Genomic DNA, 26,047 nt, shown 5'->3' on the forward strand with positions numbered 1-26,047 from the left:
CCTCTAACGCAAATGACCATCTTTGGCAACGTGCGCCAATGGAACAGACCAAAGGCGCTGGGCCCGGGGGGTGGGCAGGCCAGGACCTGGGCTGCCTCGGCTCCCCCAAACTGCGCCGGCCAGCTGCTCCCACCCCCGCTACAGCCTTCCTTCCTCGCGCCGGGTGTGCGGCTGGCGTCAGCGCTGCCCAGAGCCGGGGCCTGGAGGGGAGCGCTGCGCCCGCCTCCTCCCGCGCCGCCGCCGCCGCCGCCGCCACCTCCTCCTCCACCTCCTCCACCTCTTGGGCCTCCTTCCCCCGCCTCCCCGTGCGCTCCTCCCTGCAAGGTGGAGTCGGGTTGACGTGAGTGGATCCACATGGTACAGGGGCTGGAGAATAAGTGTGGAGTTGAACTCGTGCCATTGTAGTGACTCATCTCGGGCAGAGCGCAGGGGCTCCGAGCAAAGCAGCGAGCAAGCGAGCGGCGCTCCGCAGGGACAGAGAGGGAGAGAGAGAGAGAGAGAGAGAGAGAGAGGCGCGGACCGGCGAGACGGGCCCGTCCGTGAGCGGGCGCTGGGGAAGGGGTGCAGGTCCGGACGCCGGAGCCGCGGCACGGGGAGCGGGGCCGCGTCCCTCTCGGCGCCAGCTCAGCTTGAACTCCACCGGCTGCGGGACGGGCGCAGGCTGCCTCCTCTTCCTAGTCAAGTGTCCGAGCCGCTCCGAAACTCCGGCGGCGTGTCGGCCACAGGAAGTTTATTCTCAGCTCCTTTTCTAAAAGGAGGAAATAGAAGTTTCTCCAAGCGGGCAGCCTTTCTTTTTGCGTTTTTTTGCCCTGCCTGAAATCGGGGGGGGGCCCCAGACCTGGCAAGCGTGACTCGCCAGGCTCCTATTCTTTTTTAATTTCCAATTTTTGATTGGGCCGGCGGTCCCGGCTGGGCTCCAGCTGCGCGCGGGGGCGGGAGGGCGAGCGCAGGGGAGGGACCGAGGGACGCGCCGACTTTTTAGAGGGAGGGACTGGGTGGACAGCCGGTCCCGCCGCGCTCGTAGAGCAGGGAAGAAGTGCAGCGCGAGGCGCTCTGGGGGCACTGTTCCCCGGTGTCGCCGCCTCCCGGTCCGCGCCTGCCGCGGTCGGGGCGAAGCCCGAGAGCGGAGACCAGAGCCCAGGCGCGGCCCGCAGGCAGCGAGCGCGCAGCAGCCGGTGCGCGGCCGCGGCGAGGGCGGGGGAAGAAAAACACCCTGTTTCCTCTCGGGCCCCCACCGCGGATCATGTACCAGGATTATCCCGGGAACTTTGACACCTCGTCCCGGGGCAGCAGCGGCTCTCCTGCGCACGCCGAGTCCTACTCCAGCGGCGGCGGCGGCCAGCAGGTAGGTGCGGGCCCCGGGTGCACCTGGCGGCATGGGCGGACCCCCCGCCCTCCTCTCGCCGTCACTGCCTCTTTTGCTTCCTTTTCCCTTTCTTGGTTTGGCGAGAAAATTCCTACGGGCCACTATTGTAAGTTCTGAATTTTCTTGTCCTGCCCACCAACCCTCTCCTTCCCACATCACCACTTTTTAACTGGAGCAGGGAGTGGGCTTGAAAGCCAACAAAACCTTTCCTTCACACGACCTCTTATCCAGACAAGCTCCTTGAGCACCAAGCCTGTTACCTCCTCACCCAGGAATCCTCCACCCCCTTTCTCTCTCTCCGTGGTAGACCAAAAAAAAAAAAAAATTGCACCCACTGGCCCCTCCCGACATCCAAGGACTCTATTCCGGCTGGAAAGCCCTCTCTCTCTCTTTCCCCGTTCTTCGTCAGTCTAAGTTAATTTGTGAAACAGGTTGATTGGGCTCCTTGAAATAATCCGGAGTGAGGGTGAGGGTTGTGGCTCTGGGAATCAGGTGCGAAGGTCAGGAAGGGGGAGGTCAGCCTTGATTGGCTCCAGGAGGCGCCTGTGTACCCCGCGCCCATCCATCTCCTGTTAGGGGTCAGAGCAGGAACCTGCACTGCCACCAGAAGGGGTGGCTTGAGGGTCTGGGGGTCCCTGGAGCAAGGACACCTACAGAGAGAAGTGGGGGACAGACCTTGCTTAGGCTCCTGGGTGGTTCTGGAAGCAGAAAAACAACTTGTTTCTAAAGCAGCCGGACTGGTTTGCACTGGAGGGATCGTGCATGTGATCTGTGTGTCTATAAATACTAGAAGGGTGCTGGTGGGGTGCCTGCCCTCCACAGCAGCCCCCCACCCCAGTCCCCAGGCTCCTTAGGGAGTTGGCTTAACACACAAGGCCACTATGACCTGAAGCCTGCAGCGTTTAGGATCTTTGGAGTCCCTAGACAAGTTGGCTGCAGCCAGAGTTGCTCCTGAGGTGGTGGCCTTGGCTTCCGCCTCTAGAAGCCAGGCAGGGTGGCCTTCCAGGGAGGGATGGACCCAGCCAGAGAACGAGATGGAAACACAGTTCTCTTTCGTATCTGAATCACCTTGTTCCAAAGTAATTCCTCATACCTGGTGAGTCCCCAAAATGGCTTTTCTGTCTTCCCTCTATCTCCCCTTCTGTCCCCATAAGCACTCACTGTAGAGAGTGTCGTCTGTGCGTAGAGGGTGCAGTCCGTGCACCCTTAATAATGAGCACCAAGACGATGAGTTTAAAAGCTCCTAAAAGTGTTTGATTTCGTTTGCTTTCTAGCCCAGTTGATGGTTCGTATTGAATCCAAACATTTAGGCAAGGGGTCGGAGTCAGTTATACCCATTCCCTCACTCTCCAATTCAGCAAATCCCCAAATGTCCCTCTCCTCTTCCCCAAATCAACAAGGGATAGTTTGATTTCTTGTCTATTCTTTGGCTGCCGTTTTCTGTGGCAGTCATCATTGAAATATGACAATCTTGCCGCCTGGCTTTGCTCAAACCCTGGGGCCTGGATTGGAAGTCATACTGGACATCAGTGCCCCAGTTGAATAATCTGTGTCACTAGGGCTTTGAGCCCAGGATGTAAGCAGAGGCAATTCCCTGCTTTGGAAGAAAATCAGACAGGAAACCAGTGCTAGGAAGAAGGAAGAGAACTCAGTCCAGCAGAGTGTAATGGGGCCTCATTACCGAAGCAAAAAGCAGCTGTTGGCTAATTCCTAGCATGCTGTAACACATGAGAATTTTGCAATTAGTAATAACTAGTGCATGGGGTTCTCGAATATACGCCTGCCCCTTTGGCCCAGCAGCTTGAGTGAGGCGCCTTTCAAACCAGAGGGATTGGCAAGGTAATGCCACTTTAGACAAGTTTCTCAGCCTGTCCACTGGGGGGAGGGGTGGAAGGAGGAGGGAGGAGGATTTTTCCATCATCTCTCTACTTTTGAGCAAAGCTCTTCTGTGGTCCTAAGGAGTGACTTGGAGAGGCTTTTGTAACTTCACAAGTCTGTGCTACGACCCCACCCAGTCTCGGACTCAAGGTAACTTTAGTATATACCAGAGAAAACATTCACTTTATTTCCCTCATCTTCCTTTATGGGGAGACTTTCCTGGCAATTAGTGATGGGCCTTCCTCCTTTATGGTGTCTCAGTGGGCCAATCAGTGTAAGCAGGTTCTCTGTTTTTCCTTGGGCAAGTGAATATTATTTTTTCCTGATCTCCTTATGGGGTCTAAGATTCCTGATGTTTATTGCTGTTCACTCAACCCAGAACTTTCCTCTTTTCTCAGGCTTAGTAAAGCTTGATCTTAACACATGGCCATGAGTTCCAGTGACTTGGGGCGTGGGGGGGGGGGACGGGGGGCAGGGTAGATAACCCTTTGTTGAAACCTCTGTTCTTGTATATGGCAGGAACTTGAAGCATGAGAAATATTTCCTGTTCCACTTATAGTTTTAATCTCAAAGGTTGGTCATTGGTGATTTTGTTTTGTCAGTAATCATTGCACACACCTCCCCCTCCTGGCTTTTTCTTTGTGTTGTTGTTTTCTCTCTTTCCTGACTTTCCTAGGAAAACACCTCCCAGATATATGCCCTGCCTGGCTGCTCGTCGATTACGGTTTCAGGGCCTGAGCATTACGCAATCCAGCCGGTTACACAAACATAGGTCATTTCATAACTTGTTTTCATCAGCTGGGCCCCCTTTTCATGAAAAAACAAAACAAAACAAAAACAGACCCAGCAGTTTTCCAAGGCTGCCATTTGTCTGTTCCTTAGATAACTTGTGAAAATAAATCAAGGGACAGTTCCTTTTTGGAATACAGGACTACCTCTCTTCAACAACCACCCTTTCCCAAGAGACAGACAGACAGACAGACACACACACACACACACACACACACACACAAAATTTCCCGGAGTGAACTTTTGCCAACTATACCAGGCTGGGACATTCCTCACATCAAAGAACTTTTACCAGAAATGACTGTGATTCCCAAGTCAGCCCCAATCATACCTCTCTAGTGCCCCCTACAGGACATTCTGAGAAGAACCATCTGGGGAATGTATTTTTCCAGCCCCAGAGAGTGCTAACTTGGTGAGTTTTCAGAATTCTTAGAATTTTTTCTTTTTAGTTCAGGACAAATAAATGCCATACATTTAACAGCGGTTAACTAGGAACTGCTTGACTTTGAATACATTTTTTTAAAAATGTTCTTTTGTTCTAAATAAAACCTGGTATGAAAAGGAGTGCTTTTTTCTTTCCCTGTTTTGACGTCTGTCTATTCATTAGGGTGCCAGCACAATGTCTTCGAATTCCCAAGGCTTGTTTTCCTGATATGTTTGTGTTAGGCTATGGAGAGTTGTTTTGGTAGGGGGTGGTCTTCAGAACTGGGAGGAAGGCGGGAGGTGTATATTAAGGGTCCGGTGCCTTTTTTTTTTTTTTTTTAAACCTTGATCTTACAGATGTTGTAGATTAGGATCAAACAAAATGTTATCCCAGGAATTTGTCTGTTCCGCTGATTCTTGATGGTGGAAGTCAGCGTCACTTTCTCATCAAAGTGACTGGGGTGAAACAGCAGTCACGTATTGTCTGAGTGGCAGTTGAATTTTCTTATCCAAATCCCTGAGTGCATTTCCATTACTTTATTTCTGCCTGCCTGATTATCCCAGGTGAGTGTAAAGTTAGGAATCTCATTTTTTTTCCCCCTTTTTCTATCTTAATACACACACGCCAGGACTTACACATCCACATCACTGCTGTCCCTTCATCATCATTCCTTGAGGAGACTAAATACTTATTTGAATGCTGTGGCTATGATTAGTCAGACTCAGAAAGGTTTTACAACGCCTCTCTTGGAATTGCCTTCAGCAAATTCTTTTGAAAATCCTCCCTGCTAACAAATCTTTGTCCTTTGAGGGTGAAGTTGATATTTGGAAGTCATCGAGAAAGATTTGACATACAGGGAACCAAGTCAGACACATAAGGTGACCTGGCTGGGTCCGAAATAGAGTCTGTCCCTGAGTCCTGTTGGTCTCGATCTCAGGAGGCTGCCTGAGACGGCAGTGACCAGGACAAGGCACACCGAAGCAGGCACCTTTGCCATCTGTACCATAGGTTGTTAAACAGAAATAAGGATATGGTGAAGCTAACTTTCTGGTCTACTTGTTGAAAGAAAGAAAAAAAAAAAGTAGCCTCATTACTTTGTGAATGTGTCTCATTCATGTTGTATGTGATGTCTTTTGGTGGCCACCTCCTTTCAAAATGATGGCAGCTGCCCTGATTGAGGCAAATCTGAGGCAAATATGTCTGTTCCAAACCCCACTCGGTAACTGGATCCCTGTTTTAACTCGCTGGATTGGAGAGAGAAGATACAAGAATTCTCTTACCCAGCACTCCCTCACACGCTGTCACGTGGCAGCGACTTGGCCACACTCACCTTGCTGTGGTTGTAGGGAAGACGAGACGGCACGACCTTCCCATTGAGCACAGATATGTCTGAGGATTGGCAGGAGTACTCAAGGGGTCCACAGAATAGTGGAGAGAATTCCCCTGTGCTTCGGACTGGGGTTTCTGGCCAGAGGGGCCCTGGAAGGAAAGAAACGGGAACCCGAGGGCATAACCCCATGTCCGTCACTTTCTTCCTTTCCTTGCTCCGCCGCCCCCCGACCCCCCGGCCCCCCGACTTTCTTCACTGTGGCAGCGATGTGAAAAAGAGCGTGGTTCTTACAAGTGGACTTGGGAAAAAGAGGAAGTTAAAGGAGGCGGGTTATTACCTGAGACAGTGTTTGTAGACTGTAAAATGGGGAGAAATCATGAGTTATTAGCAACCATTTCCATGGTGACGTAAGTGGCTTTCCTTAGATAGCAATTAAAGGTCAAAATTACGTCCAATGCAGAATCTGTGAAGACTGGTTGAATTCCATAAAGAAGGCTTTGGAGAACATCCCAAGCTCAATAAAAATATAGAACATTTGCGTCAAACCGGGCCCCACCAGGGGGGTTCTGGGGAGCATGGGGGAGTATTTGCACTTAATCTTTCTTCTTCCCCTGATCCAGTCTCCGGGGATGTTGGAATTTTCCTTTTCCAGTGCTGAGAGTTCTTTTTTTTAAAAAAAAAAGTAGGGGAAGGGGTTGTTCTTAAGAGAAAGGGCCTAGACCCTTCCCAGACATGCATGATCATACCTGCCTGCCTGTGGAGGCAGGTCACAGGTATTCATGGGGTTCATGCGTTAAGTGCTTGGTGGCTCAGTTGAAAATCAGTCTGATGGAGAAATGTTTGGCCGAGAGGATGGTCCAAGAACACCAACCATTACTTCCATCTCAAATCCCATTTCCACCCAGCTCAGGGATCTGTGGGGTTAAGCCCTGCCCCATCCATGTCTGCAGGAAATGGGAGCCCAAACCCTAGTCCCAAGACCCTTCTGCAGAAGGCCATGGTGATAACTCATGTCTGAACCCAAGACCATTGTGTACAGATCAGAAAAGTCATTTTCCCAAATCAGCTGTTGGGCTGCAGGAACTCCTCTGTTCTGATGAAATTGGCCATGTGTTCTGAGCTGTCTCTCATAGTCATTGGGAGGAGAACACCCTGAGCCCCATGGCTCCCTTAAATACAGGGTTCTGCAGGGTAAAGGAGGTTCTGATGCCCAAAGACCCACAACGAGACTTACAAGAGTTCACACCCAAGCTTCAGGACCTGGAGATTCAAGCCCATGAGTGATAGCCCACCCCCTGACACTCTGGGTTGGAGGAATACCTCAGGTCTGATTTTTTTGCTGTTTCTTCTCTTGCTTTTCCCCAAGCCTGAGCATAGCAGATGAGAATGCTCCTCCAGGACAGGAGTTGCCAAACTGCATCCCCAGTATTTTTATAAATAAGGTTTAGTGGGAACCCAGGCCCGCCTATTTGTTTACACATTGTCTGTGGCTGCATTTATGCTACGACGCAGATTGGAGTAGTAGCGACAGAGACGGCGTGGCCCGCAAAGCCTAAAATATTTACTGTCCAGCCTTTTACAGCAGAACTTTGCCAGACTTTTCTCCCAGAGGTCGGTGGGGGGCCAGTTTGTCCTTTTCTAGGCATTCTTGTCCACCCAGAAGTCGACAGGATGGCACAGTTAAATACTGCATTTGGAGGCTTCTCCAGGTTAGAAGGCCACACAACCATCCAGCATCTTTGATCCTGTCCCTAGAGGAAGAGAGAGAGCCCCAGGGAAGTCAAGTGCGGGCCTGGATAGTTACCTCCTCTGTACCCCACTCCCAGCACCCACTGGGTGCTGCAGCGGGGATTAAACCGCCCTAATGCCAGCCACTAAATCCTATCTTAGTTTGAGTTCAGTGTTACTCCATTTGTAGAGAACCATGATTTATCCTCAGTATGACATCTGACTGATTCTTGGGTCTGTCGGCAGAGAGGAATGCCAGGCTCTCTTCTGGGACCACAAACTCCTAGCCTCATCTCCTCTCCCCCAGTGTTGCTTTCTGAATAATACCTTCTGGAGGTGAGAAAAGGCACATCCGCCAAATCTCACGTAAACTTGTGCGCCCGTCTCAGAGATCCTCCTCTTGGAGACAAAAACCTTCTTTATCAGAGCCCCAGTCCCCTCTGGGGATGGGGCATTGTTTTCCTTGCCATTTAGAGCCAGTGTGTTATCCAGATGGCTTTACCTCCCTCTAAAACAAGTTGTACGTGCATTTGGAGGCAGTCATTACCCACCGCCTTGCTTTTATTGCTGTCTTGTTTTGTCTAGACCAAGCCATTGCTGCAAGGGATCTGGCTGGTGGCCGGGGAGCACATTCTGTAGACCTGCCACCACAGAGCGGTGGACCGGAGGGCCTGAGAGGGGCTCAGAGTCATCCACTTATTCCTAAGGGATCTTCGTCCCCAGGCTTTGCTTCAGAGTTTTTGCTTGCTTCCCCCTGGCAGAAACAGAGGGGCTCTGCCGGTCGGAATAAGGAGCGAGTTTCTCGGGTGCTTTCCTGATGGGAAAGCTGACAGTTTCCCGGCAGAGGTGGAGGGTCACATTCAGCCATTGTGCTGGGTGCCTCGGCTGTTCTTCAAACCCAGAACCTGACTTAGGGAGAGAAATGGAATCAAAATGTTGGGTGCTTCCCAGGAGTGGGAAGCCGGCAGTTGTCCCTGGAGCCACCCCATGCAGAGTGCATAGGTACAATGGTGAGGCGTGATGGTAATGGTGCTGGCGGTGGTGTTGACAATGCCACCTTCCAGTTGTTTGGAGCAGCATTTCTCAACCCTGGCTGTACACTAGAATCACCTCAGGTGTGTTTCTTTTTAATATATTATCAGAACCCCACTCAAAACCAGTTATTTTAGAACTCTAATGGTCAGGCTCCAGCACGGGTGTTTTTAAAAAGCTCCTCAGACTATTTTAATGTGCAGCCAGAGTTGACAGCCACCAGTGTTCTCCTATAGCCTGTGATTACAAGTAGCTACTAATTTAATCCTCATGACAGTGCAGCGAGTTTGGAGTTAGTATTCCCCTTTACAGGCAGGGAAACTGAGTCCTCCATGATTTGCCAGGGTCTTAAATCCAGGCCTCTGGAGTCCAAGTGCAATGTCGACTTCCTGCCAACCTCCCCTTCACCTCCTACCCATGCCCCGCCCGCCGAACCCCCTCCCCGCCAACCCCTTGCTCTTCTGTCCCGCAGCCCAAGAGAAACCTGGCTGTCTGAGCCTGGAGCTTCTGCACACGTCCTCAGCCTCCTCACAGCCCAACCCTGCTTGTCTGATTTCTTCCTTGAAAATCGTTTGCCAGTTAGATCCTTCCTTGTTCACTGCACCCTTCCCTCCTTCTCCTTCTCTCTCTCTCTCTCTCTCTCTCTCTCTCTCTCTCTCTCTCTCTTTCACACACACACACATACACCTTCTTGTCCGTCAGCTCCTGATAAACGAGCTCTGCTGTTTTTGCATTCTGAGGAGACACTGAGTCCATTGCACTGGGCAGCTCCCCTCATGGAATGCCAGACTCCATTGTGCTGGATCACTGTCTCCACTGAATGCCCTTGGCCTGGGGCCCCAGGGTGGTCTAGGAGGTGAGACAGCCACGTTCCACCACCCAGACTTGGGTCAGGAAACCGGCAGGAGAGAGAGCAAGGAAGGGCCCTCAGCAGCCTCATCTCCAGTGAGGTACTCTAAGCTTCACTTTGTTTATGCAATGGGAACCTAGATGTCTGTCACCGGGGGCAAAGACGATGGTGGTGGCAGCTGCCATTGCTGCTAATACTTCTAGCCCTGGTTGGGCCAGAAGCGAGGTGCGGTGCTACAGCATCTACGCTAATGCTAGCAGGATTTCATCTGGGGTCAAACAGACCTATGGGGTCTCCTGGGTGAGAGGGAAGGTCTGTCGGGACCCTTGGCAGTGGTGACTGGATGCTCTGTCTGAGAGCAGTGGGGGTCAATACCAGCACTTGGAGCTGGACTTTGAGGACAAAGGAAGCAATGCGACAGAAGCTCGTGTAGCCCCGCGAGAGCTCTGGCCTCTTCACCAGGATAAATTGGATTTGAACCCTGACCCACTGCTTTTTTAGTGGCCTTAGACAAGTTCATCTCTCTCAGCCTAAATTTCTGCCTCTGAAATGGAGCTAACAGTAGTTCTTACCTCAGAGGGAGAATGAGATAATCTAGGTAAAACACTACCATGGTCCCTGCTGTTTAATAAATCACTCAGCACGTGTTAGTTATTGTCATTTTACCCACCGAATTAGGGAAGAAAGGATTTGCAGAACCTTTTGGGGGAAACAGGAATCATCGGAGGATGAGGATTCCTCTGGGGGAGCTTTTCCCTGAAAATCTTGGAGTGCAGGTGGGTGGGTAGGGGGGTCCTTCCTTTCTCCCTCCTCTCCCTTCTAGTAGCCGCCCTGAAGAAAGGCCAAGCCCAGCTGCTGAGGGGGACGGCTCAGTTTAGTCTTTGTACTCTGTCATCATCTTATATTTTAAATAGAATGCCTCGTGCAGCGTGTTCCAGACAACTCTGCAGTGTGGTCTGGGCTTAAATTCAGAGTCAGGGGGAAGACTGAGCTAGCGGCACCAAAGTTTCCCACAGACACATCACACATCTGAATGCAGATAGATAGATGCGTAGATAGGAAGAGGCACAGCGTGCCTGCCCCAGGCAAGATGGGGGTGAAGGGCGAGGAGGAGGGCAAGGACAGCAAGAAGAAGTCTGGCCGCAGATGCTATCACTCTGCAGTCTCATGGGTCGGAGAGCACCTTTGCATGGACCTGGTCTCTGATGGGGTCACAGCCCCATCCTCAACCTGTTTGGAAAGTAACAAAAAGCAGGCACAATAAGCCTCCTGGTGATTTTTTTTTGCTCCAGAACTGTCGGTGTGCATATTTCCTCAAGGGGTCCTGAGCCAGTACCCTGGGGAATAATTGGCAGGTGGCCCAGAGGCTCAGGAGGTCCAGGCGGGAGGCCTGCCCTTCTGCAGATGTGGACGTGGCCACCAGGAGGGATGCAGAGAGGGCCCGCTGAGTGTGAGCGGCTATGGAGTACATCTGTCCTTGAAGTCATTTGGGATGTGACCACATTCTCGCTGAGCCCTAGGGATGGAGTTCACAGGACCTCAGTCAAGGAGGCAATCGGACACGGAGCCCTGGGAATAGTTAAGATTCCCCTGATTCTTGGATGTACAGGACTTGTCCAGGGAAGCCCACCCAGTATACTGACCTTGGTCCCCCAAGTGCTGATGCTGCTTTCTGCTGGTTTTTGCCTCCTGGCTCTGCTTGTCCTGTTCTGCTCAGTTAACTATTGGCTCAATTCTGTTTTTCTCATTTCAGAAATTCCGGGTAGATATGCCTGGCTCGGGCAGTGCCTTCATCCCCACCATCAACGCCATCACAACCAGCCAGGACCTGCAGTGGATGGTGCAGCCCACAGTGATCACCTCCATGTCCAACCCGTACCCTCGCTCACACCCCTACAGCCCCCTGCCTGGCCTGGCCTCTGTCCCTGGGCACATGGCCCTCCCAAGACCTGGAGTGATCAAGACCATTGGCACCACCGTGGGTCGCAGGAGGAGAGATGAACAGGTACCTCACATAAGCATAAAAGCCACGTCGGTAGCTTTCAGGGACTCGTAACACAACGTAGTTTTCTGCAGACTGGTGGGGAGCAGGGCCAACGTTCTGGGTACACTGGGAAGAAGAGGGAGCTAGGGACTAGGAGTACATGACCTTCATCACTGGAGGCAGAGTTAAAGACCTGAGGGTCAGGCCTGGCTCTGTCGTCTCACTCATGTCCCTTAGAATCTCTGAGTCTCAGTTTCCTCAGCTGCAAAATGGGGATTATGGTACCTACCAGACAAGACTTGTTGCCACTTGAATGCAATCATGTGTGGGAAAGCACATAGCGAGTGGTGAGGTGTCAGCAAAATGGAAGCCTGCTAGGACCTGCCTACCGCAGTGTCTTTCTCTGATCCTTGGTGGAGGGGTCACAGGACAAGCAGCCAGCGAACCCTGCCTGGGAGCTTTTGGGGAGTAGCCCTTAACTGCCTCTCGCTGTCTGGTGCAGACAACAGAGCCAGCACACCTGAAGAGTTACACTCTAAGCTGGTACTGCTAACAGTACTTTACATCCCTCCTTGGTGTCCCAGGCCTCCAGCTCAAAGCAGGAGCCCATTTCAAGTGCATGTTCCAGAAGTGTAGTGACTCTGGGGTCCTTGGAGCCTGCTCAAGTGCTTTAGCTGCCCAGGAGTGAGGGTGGGAGGTCAGACATCAGCCTTTATTTTCTCAAGGGGCTCAGCTTTGAGAAGGAGTCAGCCTGGCTGGGAGAGACACCAGAAAGTTATGGGGCCTCTGCTCTCTAAGCAGAATCCACCCAACATGCTAAAGGCCCACTGTCTGCATCAACAGTGAGCCAGGGCAGCAATGGGCTCCCTGATGCCAGAAAGTGGGGAATGAGCTGTCAAAGTGCCCCATCTGTCCCCCTTCACAGATGACACAACCAAAGCCCAGACCCACCTGCCCCGGGCCACTCAGCAAGTGAGCGGGGAAGTCTAGACTAGAAGCCAGTTCCCTGGACTCCCTGTGCATGTCCGTCCTACAGCAGCATGCCACCGTGAGTCTAGGCGAGGCAAAATACTTCAGCAGCGGAAACCCTTTTTCAAAGGAAATGTTAACTCGGAGAGCTCCAGGTTCAGCATTTGAACCCCTCTCCCTTGCACCCACTGTTCACCTCCACTCTGGGGTCCCTGGCTCTACAACGTTCCAATACACGGACCTTTAAACATAGTCCCCAGTGGATAATCATGGACCCACTGCCAATAGTCCTGAGGATACTTAGAAGTACAAAGATTCTTCTCCAAGGAACTGGAAGCTTTTGCAGGGGCCCCATTCCTCTGAGGACAGAGCTGGACCTTGTGTGCGCTGCAGGTTGATCTGTTTTGTTAACAGCGGGACCTGTGGCAGGGCGACCTGGGGAGGTGTGTGTAACAGATGCTGTAACAGATACAGCTCACGGCTGCCGCTGGGGAAGTGGCCAGTATCCCCCTCACTGTTGCTTTTCATCATTGCAGTTGTAAATATTGCAGTAGCAGTGACATTAATGTCCTTTATAAATCTACTTCCTTCAGAGAGCCCAAGGTGTCAAGCTTTACAGTCACTAATGAGCTAGATTCTGCCTGTATGTAAGTGACCCCTTAGGGACAGCCAGGCTTGTGAGAGGGGCTCTTTGGGGCTAGCAGGTGAACAGAGCAAGATGTGCTGAACACTCTTCATTCTTTTCTGGGCCTAGCTCACTCCAAATTTAGAAGTTTATATCTGGAAAAAGACTTCAGAGACCAGCTTTCCTAATTTTCCCTCTGCACCCACTTTAAAGATGAGGAAACTGAGGCCCAGGAAGGAGAAGGGCCCTAGCCAGGGTCACACAGTAAGTCAGCAGCAGAGCCAGGACTGGCGTCCACCCCCTTTGACCTCCAGGCCCCTGGTTTTCCCACCACACCGCCTAGGCGTGCCCTAAGACAATCTGTCTGGAAAATTTCCTTCCTTTTTTGAGAGGGAGGGAGAGAGCCAGGAGCATTTTATTTCACTTCATTGTCAATTAGGAGTTCAGACAATCATCCTGCAGCTTGGAGGAAGCCTGGGCAGAAGCATCCTAGAACCTTGGCTCTTGGGTGGCTAGCCCCAGGGTCTTTTCCCTGAAGCTTACTTCCGCCCTCCTGACCTCCACCCAGGGGGAGGGGCCTGTTGCCAGGAGCCGGCCTGGTGGCCTGGTGCCTCACCGCCCTGCTCTGGAGCCTGCCCCTAGGCTTCCTCTGAGTCCAGTGGCAGTGACTGAGGAGGCAGGGAGGGGAGGGTGTGTGTGGTTTGTGGGTGGGTACTAGTACTGACACACACATCTGTAACCATGTTGATGTCACCGCCCCTGAACACTTTCTATACTGACAGCTCTCATAAGTGGCCCCACGCTTCACCAGATAGGGATGAGACTTCTAGGCTGATTGGGGGGCCAAAAGTTGTGCAGAAGCAGCCAAGGGGGAAGGGAGGCCAAAGTGGACCACGACCAGCCCCTGGTCGGCGGGAGTGAGGGAGCTAGCTGGGCCTCAAGGAGCACCCTGAACTCAGGCTCCCTTGGTAACTCTGCTGGGCCCAGGTTGAGACAGTGTTAAGAGAAGCAAGTCTTCAGGGCCTTAGCCAAGCTACCTTGTGACCTCAGCCAGGCAGCTGACTCTAGCACCGAGCAGTGCCTTTGAGTCTGTGGACTCTGGGTCTCCAGGCCGCTTGGACTCTTCTGACTCTGAAAAAGCACCAGAGAGGAAATGTCTTTCTAGCACTTTCTCCTTTAGAGAGAGCTCTCACACTGCACCCCCTCTGATCATCACAAACACTTTGTGGAAGGCAGGGCAGGTCCTATGAATCCCACTTTGCAAATGGAAAACCTGAGGCTCAGAAGGTTTGGTGGTTTGTCCAGGGCCACACACACGTTACACCCATGTTTTGCTCCCACTTGGCCTGATACCTCGCAGAAGAGAGAATGTGGAGCCTTTGGCGCTCGCTCGGGGAAGTGGAGGTTTTCAGAGGCTGTAACTAAGGACGGGTCTGAGGAAGAAAGCGGAGCCAGGACTCAACTGTGGACTCTTAAGACCAGGTTTTTGGGAGGGGCCTGAGGACGCACAGGGATGTTGTCTGCTAGACGGCTGGGTGCGTCCCACCTGGAGACTGCTGCAGGGGACGAGGGACACAGTGACAGAGGAGCTGGTGAGACAAGGAAGCGGGGCCTGGTTCTTCATCCCAGTGAGGTCGGGGTGGCAGAGGACATGGAGGAGCGCGCACAGTCAGGACGTCAGACACAGATGGGCGGGGGCACAGCCCAGCTGAAAGCCTGGGAGGCGGAGACCTGAGGTGCCAGGAGGCCCTGGAGGTCTCCCCAGCCTGCCAGGCGTCCCTTCGAGCCCCACACCTTGACTGCTAGGGGAGGATTTGAAAGTTGAGAATGAGCTTCTCTGTGCTCAAATGGCCTCAGAGAGACTTCGTGTCTGAGCAGTCGAGTGGCACATTTTCATGCCAGTGTTTGGAGAATTTAGACACAGGACTCTGGCACTGAGGGGCCACGGGGTCGCCTCAGTGTAGACAGGGATGGGTTTGTCCTCTCTGATGCTGTGCCTCACTTTGCTGTTCAGGACATCACAGCCACAGATCTGCAGGGCTGTAGGGAGCATCTTGGGGACTGTGACCTGAGCCCAGCCAGAGGAGTAGTCCCTCCTTCACAGGGTGGCCAGGAGAATCCCTCAGTGGGGCAGCGTCTCTCATCACTTCCAAAAGGGGCTTTGGCGTTTCCCCCAAGTGTCCCTAGAGGGTAAGACCCAGGTCTTAGTCCCCTCAGACTCTCCTGAGCCCTTCGTACTGCACTTGGCACATAGTAGGTGCCCTCAGTGTCTGATAACTGAATTGATGGTCTTTCCTTTTGAATTGCGTTCTGCCTCGGCCCATGGCCATCTCCTCATGTCACCTCTGCCTGCAAGGAGCGTTGGGTCACAGCCCTCCCTGGAAGGGCTCTATGTAAACAGAGTGTCAGCCTTTCTTAGTGGAGCAGGGTTTTTGCTCCGTGGCATGAGTCACAGGTCCCTAAACAGCCTCACTGTAAGGAGCTAGATTGTGAGCTCTGCAGGTGGATTTTAATTCGTTTGGTTCTCTGATAAATCTCGATCCCTGTAAACTGTGCCTGGCGCATAGACGGTGCTTGTTTGTTGAATACGTAGATGTGATGGGCAGCAGGATTTAACATGCCAGGTACACTGCTGGGTCATCCGGGTTGAACTGTGAGCAGCTGGCACTCCGGGGCCGGCAGAGGAGAATGGGAGATGGCATCCTTGACCCTCGCTCTGGCAACAGAACATTCTCCCAGGTGGTTCTTACTCTGGGCCCAGCTACTTAACTAAATGGGGATAATGAGGCTTGCCGAGCAGGCAGAGTGACGGGGCAGAGTAATTAGCCAGGGTTTAGAAGAAGCTGCTTACGTGGGTGGGGCCAGGCCTGGCTGGCATGAGGGGATTCTCTGGGGAAAGCTGTCCCAGCTCCCGTCTGGCCTTGGCACTAAATCAGGGCTGACATGACAAAAGCTGCTGCCACCATGCCTGGGCTGGTTTGTCCCTGACCCATTGCTGCGCTGTTCTCCCTTCAAACACGGGACATCACCTTCCAGAGTGGGTTCGGCTCTAAATGACCTCCCAGGTGGACAGACAGCGGTGAGCTGCATGTTCAGGGACCTCTGAGCCCGGCCACGTGCCCCTAGCCTTCCCTCCTCCCCTTTGCAGTCCCAGAAGGGCTTCCTGCCCTACTTAAAATGCACTTAAAAAACCAAACCAAACCAAAAAGCTGGTGAACCGTTTACCTGAACCTAATCATACCCCCGACCTTGGCCTCTAGCTGTCTCCTGAAGAGGAAGAGAAGCGTCGAATCCGGAGGGAGAGGAACAAGCTGGCTGCAGCCAAGTGCCGGAACCGACGCCGGGAGCTGACGGAGAAGCTGCAGGCGGTGAGGAGCTTGCGTGGGGTGGGGGCACTTGGGGGTGGGCCACAGCAAGAGCCCCAGGGGTCCTGGCCCTCCCACTGTCTCCTTGCCGACTAGTAGCCTACAGATGAGTCAGCGGAGATAGAAACGTGTCTTCCTTTGAGCACATGGATTAGCGTTGTCCCAATCAAAGAAAAGGGAGGGATGGAGGGAGCTGGCCTTTGGCACCAGCCTGGGCCCAGAGAGAGAAGAACGGGACACGCTCATTGGGCCTAGTGTCCTTTCTCACTTAGTGCCCGAGCATTCCCTGCTCTCACCTGTTGGGGCTCCTGGGGGAGGGATGGCAGAGGGTGTTGATAATGCTGGGTCCCAGGAGCCATAGCAGGTCCAGACCTGCCCCTGCTGGGGATGGGGGTTCCCAAGGTTTCAGCCACCCCGATGCCTCTGCCAGCAGGAATGGCCCAGCCTAGTTTGAGCAGGAGGGACCTGCTGTTTGGGCTCCTTCATCTCTGCAGGGGTTGCGCTCTCTGGGTCTCATGGGGATGGCTCACCTGCCAGCTGAGTTGTACTATCTTGGGTTTCCACACATCCTTAATAAGCAGGAAGGTTCCCCGTCCCTGCTATGATCTTGAAACTGGGGCCTTAGTACCTCATTCTGCCCTTGTGAGTCACACGTCTCTGCTGCCTAATTGCCCACACCTGGGGGCTCATGGCCCTTCCCTCTCAAAAGCTCGACCTGACCAACGTCCCATAACTCGCTCTAGAGCCCAGCCTTACAGGATGGCTGCGTGCCGTGCAGAGGAAGCCCAAAACCAGGACTCCCGGGTAGTGTTTTCAGAGTGAGGAGATGAGGGACCACTGTTGGTGGTCCTTACAGTGACCACCCAGGATGGGGCTTTGGAGATCACAGATTTCCTTGCCCATCCTATCACTTTATGTACTTCTCCCCGGTACCATTCACCTGCTTCAGCTTCCCTTTGTCCATTCTGGAGCCCTCGCTCTTGGGTACTGAATGTGTGCTGCACGAATTCTGTGAAGCCTGTACTAATGTCCCGTGGAGGTCTTAGTTAAGGTTGGGGAAGATGAGTTGGAGTTCTCTGTTGCCAGGTGAGGGATCCATTAGTGACCAGTCCTCCACGGGAAGACTGCCCCAGGAGAGCCCTCCTCACTGCCAACCTTTCAAGGAGCCAGGCCCTCTGAGTCTACCCTGGGCTCTCCTTACTCTCAGCCCCAGAATAGCCCCGCCCTCTGAGGCCCCTCTGCTTTCCTTCCCTCCTTCCCCAGAAGCCTCACACCCTACTCCCCCGCCTCCCCACCCCACCCCAAGCCCAGCCACCAGGCCCCTGAGCCACATCCTCCACAGGAAACCTCTCATAAGCTCATGACGTTTATCAGACCCTAGAGACAGATGGAAACTTTTTTTTACTCCAGAATATGCTGAGTGCTCCGTGTAGCGAAGCTCTGGCCCCGTACCATCTTATTCTTGAACAGGAACCTGTGTTAGGGAAAAAGTGGGGAGGAGGCCGGTGACACACACCTTCTCGTGTTCCATGACTACCCTCCACGTGCGTTTGCTGCTTCTCTAGCTGTGTAAAGGAGGGGCCGAAGTCCTTGCAGTGAGACACCCGTCATCCTTACGTGCCCACTCCGCCTGCCAGGTTCCGAGTCCGTTAAGCACAGGGGCGGGACTGGATGTTCTCCAGGGTTCTGGGAGACCCGAAACACGTGCTTCTGCAGCTAGAGCAAAAACGGGAAGCGGGGCGGGGATGATCCAACCAGGAGCGATTGAGCTCTTCCTGCAAGCCAGGCTCTGGCCTAGGCTCGGGTGTCTAGACAGTGTCCACTGTCGCGTAGCTGGAGTTCAGGGTGTATGTGTCCACAGGCAGGCTGGGAGGAGTTGAGCCACGAGAAGGAGAGCAGGATGGAGCTGCATGCTGCGCGCCCTTTCCTCTCCAAATCTCACGATTACCCGCTCTGTCCCCAGGGGGAGGTCCTGGCACCAAGGCAGGAACACATAGTAGCGTATGGACGCTGGGGTCAGATCCGGGCTACCCTACCTGCTGGCTCTGTGACTTTGGGCAAATTACTATCCCTCTCCCAACCTCAGTTTCCTTGTCTGCAAATACCTGCTTCAAAAAACTGCTAGAAGATTGAATGAGATGATGCCTGTGAAATGCTTAACAGCGCACAAAATGAATGCTCGATCATGGCAGCGATAGTTGATATTTTGCCTTCAAGCCGACTTGCTTCCTTCCTCAATCTGAGTATTGGAAATAAAAGGAATCTTGAGCCTCCAGGTGACTCAGAACCCGTGGGGCTGCGGCCGGAGATGTGAGCTGGCTGCTTTCACGGTCAACCTTCTGAGGATGTTGCTGGTTTTCCCTTTTTCCCTTCGATTTGAACCAGCCCCCATACCCCCCAAGTAGGTCCCTGGCAGGCTCCTGTTCCTTACAAGGCTCTCTTTCTCCTGTAGGAAACGGAGGACCTGGAGCAGGAAAAGTCGGATCTGCAGAAAGAGATCGCCGAGCTGCAGAAGGAGAAGGAGAAGCTGGAGTTCATGCTGGTGGCCCACGGGCCCGTGTGCAAGATCAGCCCCGAAGAGCGCCGATCACCCCCGGCTTCCGGGCTGCAGACCCTGCGCAGTGGGGGTGGCGGAGTGGGTGCCGTGGTGGTGAAACAGGAACCCCTGGAAGAGGACAGTCCCTCGTCCTCATCGGCGGGGCTGGACAAGGCCCAGCGCTCTGTCATCAAGCCCATCAGCATCGCCGGGGGCTTCTACGGGGAAGAGCCCCTGCACACCCCCATCGTGGTGACCTCCACGCCTGCCATCACTCCGGGCACCTCGAACCTCGTCTTCACCTACCCCAGCGTCCTGGAGCAGGAATCACCTGCGTCGCCCTCCGAGTCCTGCTCCAAGGCTCACCGCAGAAGCAGTAGCAGTGGGGACCAGTCATCAGACTCCTTGAACTCCCCGACTCTGCTGGCTCTGTAACCCAGCTCCTAGGGAGTCCTCGTCACTGCCTCCTTCCCAGGGACCAGCACCTTCGAGCGCTCCAGGGCTGTGAGAGCAAGAGGGGGACCCTGTCAGAGAGCTCCCTGGCTTTGGGGGGACCTAGGTGGGATTCAGCAGTGAGGCACTGGAGGACGTGGATGATCTCTTGGAAGTCATGGGACCTCCTCCCTCATTTATCCTGCAGAGCAAATCCTGTTTCTTGAAAAGCCTTGGAGAACTTGGTTTAGTGGACTCGGGCATCTCTCTGGCTTCTGAAGAGCCTGAAGCTGGGTGGACCATTCCAGTCCCCGTGTTACAAAATGTCTCTGGAGTGATGGTGCCCTTCTCCTCCCCACCGAGCATGCTCAGTGCCTTTTGGTTTCACCTTCCCTCTATTTGCCCCTTCCTTCCCCCAGTGTCAATTCTACTTCCTCTCGGTTTTTATCAAATTTGCCATGACATTTCATCTGGGTGGTCTGAATAGTGAAGCTCTTCATTTCTGGAGCTGGGCAGCAGGCAGCTCCTCTGCTGGGCCGACTTGTCCAGGAGACAGTCAGTGTGCAATACAGAGCCTTCCCTCCCCGACACCCCCTGGTCCACTTCCATCTCCAGATCCACCAGCAGAGCTCCCTGAGCTCTCAAAGAGATGCCACCAGCACCGAGAGGCTCAGAGGACCCTTTCTCCCCTTCCTTGGAGACGGCTCTTGGAGGAGCGGCTTGGCCAGAAGAAAGGGTGTGAGTGAGACAGCCGGGTCACAGATTGGGTTTGCCAAACGTCTAATTACCAGGCCAGGAATAGTGCCAACCAAGCCACATGGTATCCTAGCCGACTTTCCTTCACCTGGTGTCTTGAGCAGGACATCTCCTGTAATTACTGCCTGGCCATTCTGCCCCTGGACCCTTCTGTCCCGACCAGGGAGGTGTCCCTCCCTAGGAACCACACATCACTCCTTGTCCCGAACAGCTCCGCCCTCCCCCACCCTGGCTTTCAGGGGACGCCACCCACAGAGTTTTAATGAGCGTGGGCCTGGACCCTCCCCAGATTGCTACCAGGTGGCCCCTCCTCAAGCCTCAAAGGCACCTTTGCTGTGGATGGAAAAGCAGGGGAGGGGAGAGGGAGGCCATCGGAGTAGGATTCGCCTCACACCAGCCCTGGCACCTGGCTGGCCCTGTTCTAGCTGTTCACCTCTCTGAAGTGCCCATTGTCACCTGCTGGATCAAGTACTTCTCTTTGTGCTCCTCCAACCTCTCACCCGAGCGTGCTCCTCAGGTCCAATAGCTGGCCCCGGGCTGTTGCTATGACTTGTGGCTTATTCTCCATTCCTGGGGCCGCTGACGTAGGAGATGTGTTGCTTTCCACCGCAGGAGAGCTGCCCCCTTCCCACAGGCTGAGGGTGAGTGAGTAAGGGACCCTCCTGGCCCTGCAAGAGCATAGCTCAGCATAGCTCAGTGTGGCCCCCGCCGCCCACCCCTCTGATCCTTTTTCTCCCCAGGGCATAGCTCCCCTGATCTTCCAGGATTGGTCTCTGTGGCCTGATGCTCTGAGGGAGACCTGGCAGTGTGATTCAGCTCTAGAGATTATTGTATGATAATTTAAAACTATATCGCTGTTATTTAAATCAAGCCCAGCGGGGGTTAAATTCCAGTTAGACTGGGGAAGCGAGCAGTGACACTTAACGCTCACCTGTTCCTTTCACACACCTAGGCCTCTGTGCTGGTCATTATTTAATGTCCATTACCTACTTCCCATGCACTAGACACACAGAATGGAATGGCTTATGCTTCAAGTACGTAGCCTGCTACGACTGGAAGAGACGTGTGGAAGGACAGGCCACACAGAGGAGATGGAAAGAAAAAGGATTTTGTCCAAAAATAGTTTTAAAACATTGTTTCTTACATTCCTGGGCTGTGATGCTGCCCTCAGGGTTTTCATGGTTCTGGGAGAGGCGTGCCTAATGAGAATGGGCAATTGGGTTTCTGGCTTCAGATTAATCAAAGAAGCAGAAGTCAGCTGGAGCAGCAGGACATGGGCACAGAAAACTGGGGTGCGCTCAGCTCTGAAAAGCTTAATCATCTCAAGTGGTATTTGTGGCCAAGTGGGAGCTATTTGCTTCTTTGTGCATATATATATATATACACACACACACACACACATATATATATACACGCACATACATGCGTATATACACACATATGTACATATGTGTGTGTGTGTGTGTGTGTGTGTATTTCTTAAATGAAGCTGCTTTCTGGTGTTTAACTTCTAAAAGTCCCTTTATGCCCTGGTTTGCACAGCACTGATCCCAAGGCAAGTCACAATCTGCGACTTGGGGCCAGGCTGGACGTTCCTGAGACAGAGTTTGGCTTTAGTTCAGATTTCAAGTTGCGTTGGCTTTGAGAACAGCGTAAAGCAAAAACCCAGCCACCCCACAGGGCTTTAGAGGCCTCCGAGCTGCATTTCTGTTCAGGACCCTCTGGCTTTGTTCTAGGAGGGGGTTTGGAGGTTAGTTGGGGAAGGCTGACTATTACACCTAAGTCATGAGCATATCCTCAGTTACTTCCTTCTGGCTTGTTCTCCAAGCTCATGCACACACACTCCCTTGCTGCAGAATCACCAGGCACCAGGCCTACTGCTTCCTTCTCTGTGGCTCCAGCTAAGGGAACAGCTGCAGGGGTGTGGGTGGGGGGTGGCCTTTGTGCTTGGGCTGGGAGCTGCTGTGCTTCTCCTGTGTCCCCAGCCATGAGGCAGCTGGTGTGGACTCCAGTTGGGCTGCAGGCAGCTCTGGGACACCATAGGGCAGGCACTCCTTTGACAAGCTAGTGTGAAACACATAGTCTTCTTAGCCACCTGGCTGGTCTCTCTGGGAACAGTCCTCTTCCTGGCTGTGTGGTTGGGGACAGCTGCTGACACAGGAAAGAGGAGGTCCCAGGTGAAGCTTCGGAAATTACTGGAGCCAGCTCTAAGCAGAGAATTCACTGGGGAGGTTTTCAGAAGGAAATCATTGTTCTGCCTGTGTAAAAGGCCAGGTGTGTCCACTGTGGCCCGTCACACAGCATCTCAAAGCCAAAAGCCATCAGAGGCTGCTGCTTTTCTTTCTCAGGCTTTGGGAAAAGGAGTTTCCTCTCTGCTCCCACTTGGCTCCAAGTGTAAGGGAGGTTTCAACCTCATAGGCGTTGGGACTTTCCTACCCTGTCCTTGATGGACCAACAGTGCTCCCTGCAACCTCACCATTTAACTTTCAGGTCAATTTGCTTCCTGATCCGATATCTGTGTGGCCCCTTTAAGAAAGAAAAGACTAAGCACCTACTATGTGCCAGGCACTGTGTTAGGCACTTTTATATATACCCTCTTTAGAATGAGACGAAGAGATGAGGGCATCCCTTATTAAAGGCCCCCAAGAAATGGAAGAACAAAAACTTAGAGGTGAGAAGGTCTTCAAAAATCCGAGACAAGATCGTCTTCAGCGTGAGGTTCTCAAAGACTCATCATCCCTTACAACATCCTCTCACCTCTAAATTTCTTCTTTTCTCTCTACCTGGTGATGTGCTCCTTTGCACTCCTCAAATGGTTGGAGGAGTCACTTGAGTCCTTATAGAATTTGTGGACCAATAGGATAAGTGGTATGTGTAACTTTCTTTTAAAAATGTAAGTAAAGGGGTCTTGCTACTTTCTGCTCCTTGTGTTGTCTTGGCATTCATCTTAAAAGCCAGCATCTCACTATTTATTGACAGGTTGGGGTATGTGTGTGTGTGTGTGTGTGTGTGTGTGTGTGTGTGTACGTGTGTGTGAGCATGTGTGTGTACATTTCCAGGTGTGCCCATGTCCTCCTGCAGCTTTTAAAAAGGAAATCCAGTCATCCCACTACCAGTCTGACATCCTCTCATGCTTCTAGTATTTTGGCTGTACATCAACAAAGGGTTTTAATTTTCCAATGCTGACGTGTTCAGGAGGGGCCGGGCCAAATTTTGAGGTGGGTCTGGAAAGGGGAGGGGGAGAAGAAATTGACATTTATTTTATTATTTATTTTAAATGTTTACATCTTTGTGTTGTACCAAGCCTAAATGGAAACAGATAGCATTAAAGTACTCAGTTCCTCTCTCCCTCTCTTTCTTATTTTTAAAAACTTTAGGCTAAAGATGCTTTTTCGTTATTGTTGTTGTTGTCGTATCTAAAATGATTTGTGACTTGTGCTGTATAAAACGTATAGAAAGGTTCTGTTTTTAAAGATGGATTGTCATTCCTCCGGGGACAGTGGTCACCAAGAAGTCTACATCGTAAGAGAAAACAGAAAGTCCTGCGCTGTTCCTTAAAAATTATTCTCTCTGTATGATTAAAAGTTTATTCCAGTTATTTTAGTTTGTGGTTACTTGATGTCAAGGAAGAAAATATTCACCTTTGTATAAAGAGTAGGTATCAGGGTATCTTTTTCTGCAGTGGGAGGTGTATATATAGTATTTTGGTATATAGTGGAAAATCATAAGCTTTGTGCATCTGTATTTGAGATGTGTCAATAATGTGGTGTAAAGTCTGCTATAAGATCATGGAGGCAAACAACTTGTAGAAGACTTCTAGAGCCCTATGGGGAATTTAATTACCTTCCTGAACATCTTTTTTTTTTTCTTCTTCTTTTTTTAAAGTTTTGGTGAAATGGTCCCATTGGAAAGGCTTCTAAATAGGCCTCTCCAGGCAGGACCGTGAGCTCAAAAAAATCTTTGTATGATTTTGAAAATTGAGGAGTATCTCTGCTCTGAGGCATCGCTGGTGTTTTTGTTCTCGTTTTGTTATTTTACTGTAATACAAGCCTACAGTATTTGCACTAAAGAAGCTTGTTAGAAAAAGTTTGCTGCTATGGAAGAAAGAACATGAAAACTTTTTTTTCCCCTTTGTGTTTTTGTTTTTTTTTTTTCAGTTAGCTTTTTCACTTTCAATTGAGTAGCATTTTGTAGAATAAAATGAATTAAGATTGAAGAGCCTCTGATGGTTGGTTTATTCCATCTTCTCATCTCTCCTGTTGCTTCTCTTTTCCTTCTAGTCTTTTCTGACTGGCTTTGTGGGTGGAGTTGGTGTCTCTGGTGGGTGAGGGAAGCAGGGAATGGCTCACTTGGAACCTCTTTCTGCAAAACTGTGAGGTGAACTGCTGGGAGGGGCTTAGCGCGCCCCCATCTCCTTTCTTGTGCTGCTTTTTCCTCTTGACCATCCTCCAACTCCTCCCAATCTGGGCCTGATTCTCAGCTAGTTGCTAACTACCACCAAGGTGTAAGCTAATAGAAGTTCAAGGTGCTGTCCCTTCTGGGGGTGTTTTGTTTGAACAGGTTGTCTCTGGAAACCCAAGAATCTTCAAAGAACCAATTAAAAGTATCCCTCGGATTGTCCAGGTGAACAAATGAGATCATGAGCAGGAAAGAGCCCTGAAAACAACCGAGGTGTGCCAATAAGTGGAATGCTCGCATTCTTGGATTTCCTTTTTGAATAGACACAGGTTGTTAGGTGCAGAATAGAAATCTCGGCCAGTCCCACTGTCCTGTAGACCAGGAAACCCTGGGGAAATGGGAAACATTGTTCTCAGTGCTTTCTTTGCAGTGTAAACAGTAGGGAGGTGCACCTGTCCTTTGGGGAATGTGGCCCTCTGAAGTCGCAACACCCGGCCTCCTAGTGACCTCTTCTGCCCGAGCAGACAACACAGAAAGAGTCTGGGGCATCACAGCGGTACCTGTGCTTTCCTGAGGAACCGATGTGTCTCCTTGTGGTGTCAGAGCCAGGGAGGCAGATGCTCTGTAATGTTCACTTCCGCTTCTGTAGGCCGGGCAGTTATGTGCTCCAGAGAAGCCTGGGCCAGGTGCCTATGAGTGCCTCTCGTGCCTAGGTGCTCCCATAGCAATAACACTTGGAAATCTGCTTCATCTGTTAAAATTTCCACCTCTCCCCCAGCCACCACCCCATCCCCTATGGCAATTAGGGATGTCAGTGATTGCTGGGCACTTATTAGATGGAGTCCTAAGCAGTCCTGCTGCTTCGTGCAGCTCTAAGTGCCTTAAAAGCATCCAGACAGTCTTTTCTTGAGGAAAAACAATAAGGGGCTACCTCTGTCGGGTTCCCAAATCTAACAGGGTCCATCAGGGAATTTTGCAGTCACCTCTGAGTCTGGGCTAGCTTGGTGCTGCCCAGGGACCTGGGTTGGTGGCCAACTCCATTGATTATATAAAGTTGGAGTTCTAGGGATTAAGCAAAGTCCTTCCCCTCAAGAAAGAGGTATGGCCAGGGATTCCTAGGACTATCACTTTTTGCTGGATCTAGGGCTCTCCAAGTGAGCACAGTTTTGTTACCAGGCTTTCTTTGCTCATTGGATGGCCACCATGTAAGGGAAAAAGGGGTCTCCTCTGGAGCCAGTATTTTCCAAGACATTCAGCAGCGTTTGTCTCTGGGGCTACCTCATGAGACAATGTATGTGAAGGCATGTGAGAAGTACTAAAATAAGGAAAAACTTAAATGGTTCAACCCCACAGACCTTGGTGGTAAAGTTGGCTGATGCAGCTTGATTATAGTACAGCTATTGGGCCCTGGGCTCCAGAGTCCACGTTTGAAGTGGTAGGGTGTGATTTCCCTTTGGGCCCCATGTGTTTAGAGGGCGGATGAGGTGCCTGTACGTGGGCAGCCCAGCCCATGCTGGCCCAGGGCCCTGCCAGGCCCACGTGCAGTGGGCCCCAGCAAGGAGGGGGGCTGATGGCCTCCCCTCCG

At 52.1% G+C, this 26,047-nt stretch overlaps 1 protein-coding gene across 1 annotated transcript; it reads left to right on the top strand.

The window, feature by feature from the left end:
- The first annotated feature begins 317 nt into the window (after positions 1-317).
- FOSL2 (FOS like 2, AP-1 transcription factor subunit) lies at positions 318-23,662 on the top strand. Its single transcript, XM_011370735.2, has 4 exons — positions 318-1,345; positions 11,151-11,402; positions 16,236-16,343; positions 18,793-23,662. Exons 1-4 carry the CDS (start codon positions 1,244-1,246, stop codon positions 19,309-19,311), a joined length of 981 nt encoding a protein of 326 aa, XP_011369037.1. The 5' UTR covers positions 318-1,243; the 3' UTR covers positions 19,312-23,662.
- Positions 23,663-26,047: the final 2,385 nt, after the last annotated feature.

Source organism: Pteropus vampyrus, unplaced genomic scaffold (genome assembly GCF_000151845.1).
Source record: "Pteropus vampyrus isolate Shadow unplaced genomic scaffold, Pvam_2.0 Scaffold173, whole genome shotgun sequence".
NCBI lineage: Eukaryota > Metazoa > Chordata > Mammalia > Chiroptera > Pteropodidae > Pteropus > Pteropus vampyrus.

Bases quoted from the DNA above. Each gene is read 5' to 3' on its own strand.
- FOSL2 (XM_011370735.2), top strand. From the start codon at position 1,244: ATGTACCAGGATTATCCCGGGAACTTTGACACCTCGTCCCGGGGCAGC. The intron at 1,346-11,150 runs GTAGGTGCGGGC...TTCTCATTTCAG, and splicing joins GCGGCGGCGGCGGCCAGCAG to AAATTCCGGGTAGATATGCC. The intron at 11,403-16,235 runs GTACCTCACATA...CTTGGCCTCTAG, and splicing joins GCAGGAGGAGAGATGAACAG to CTGTCTCCTGAAGAGGAAGA.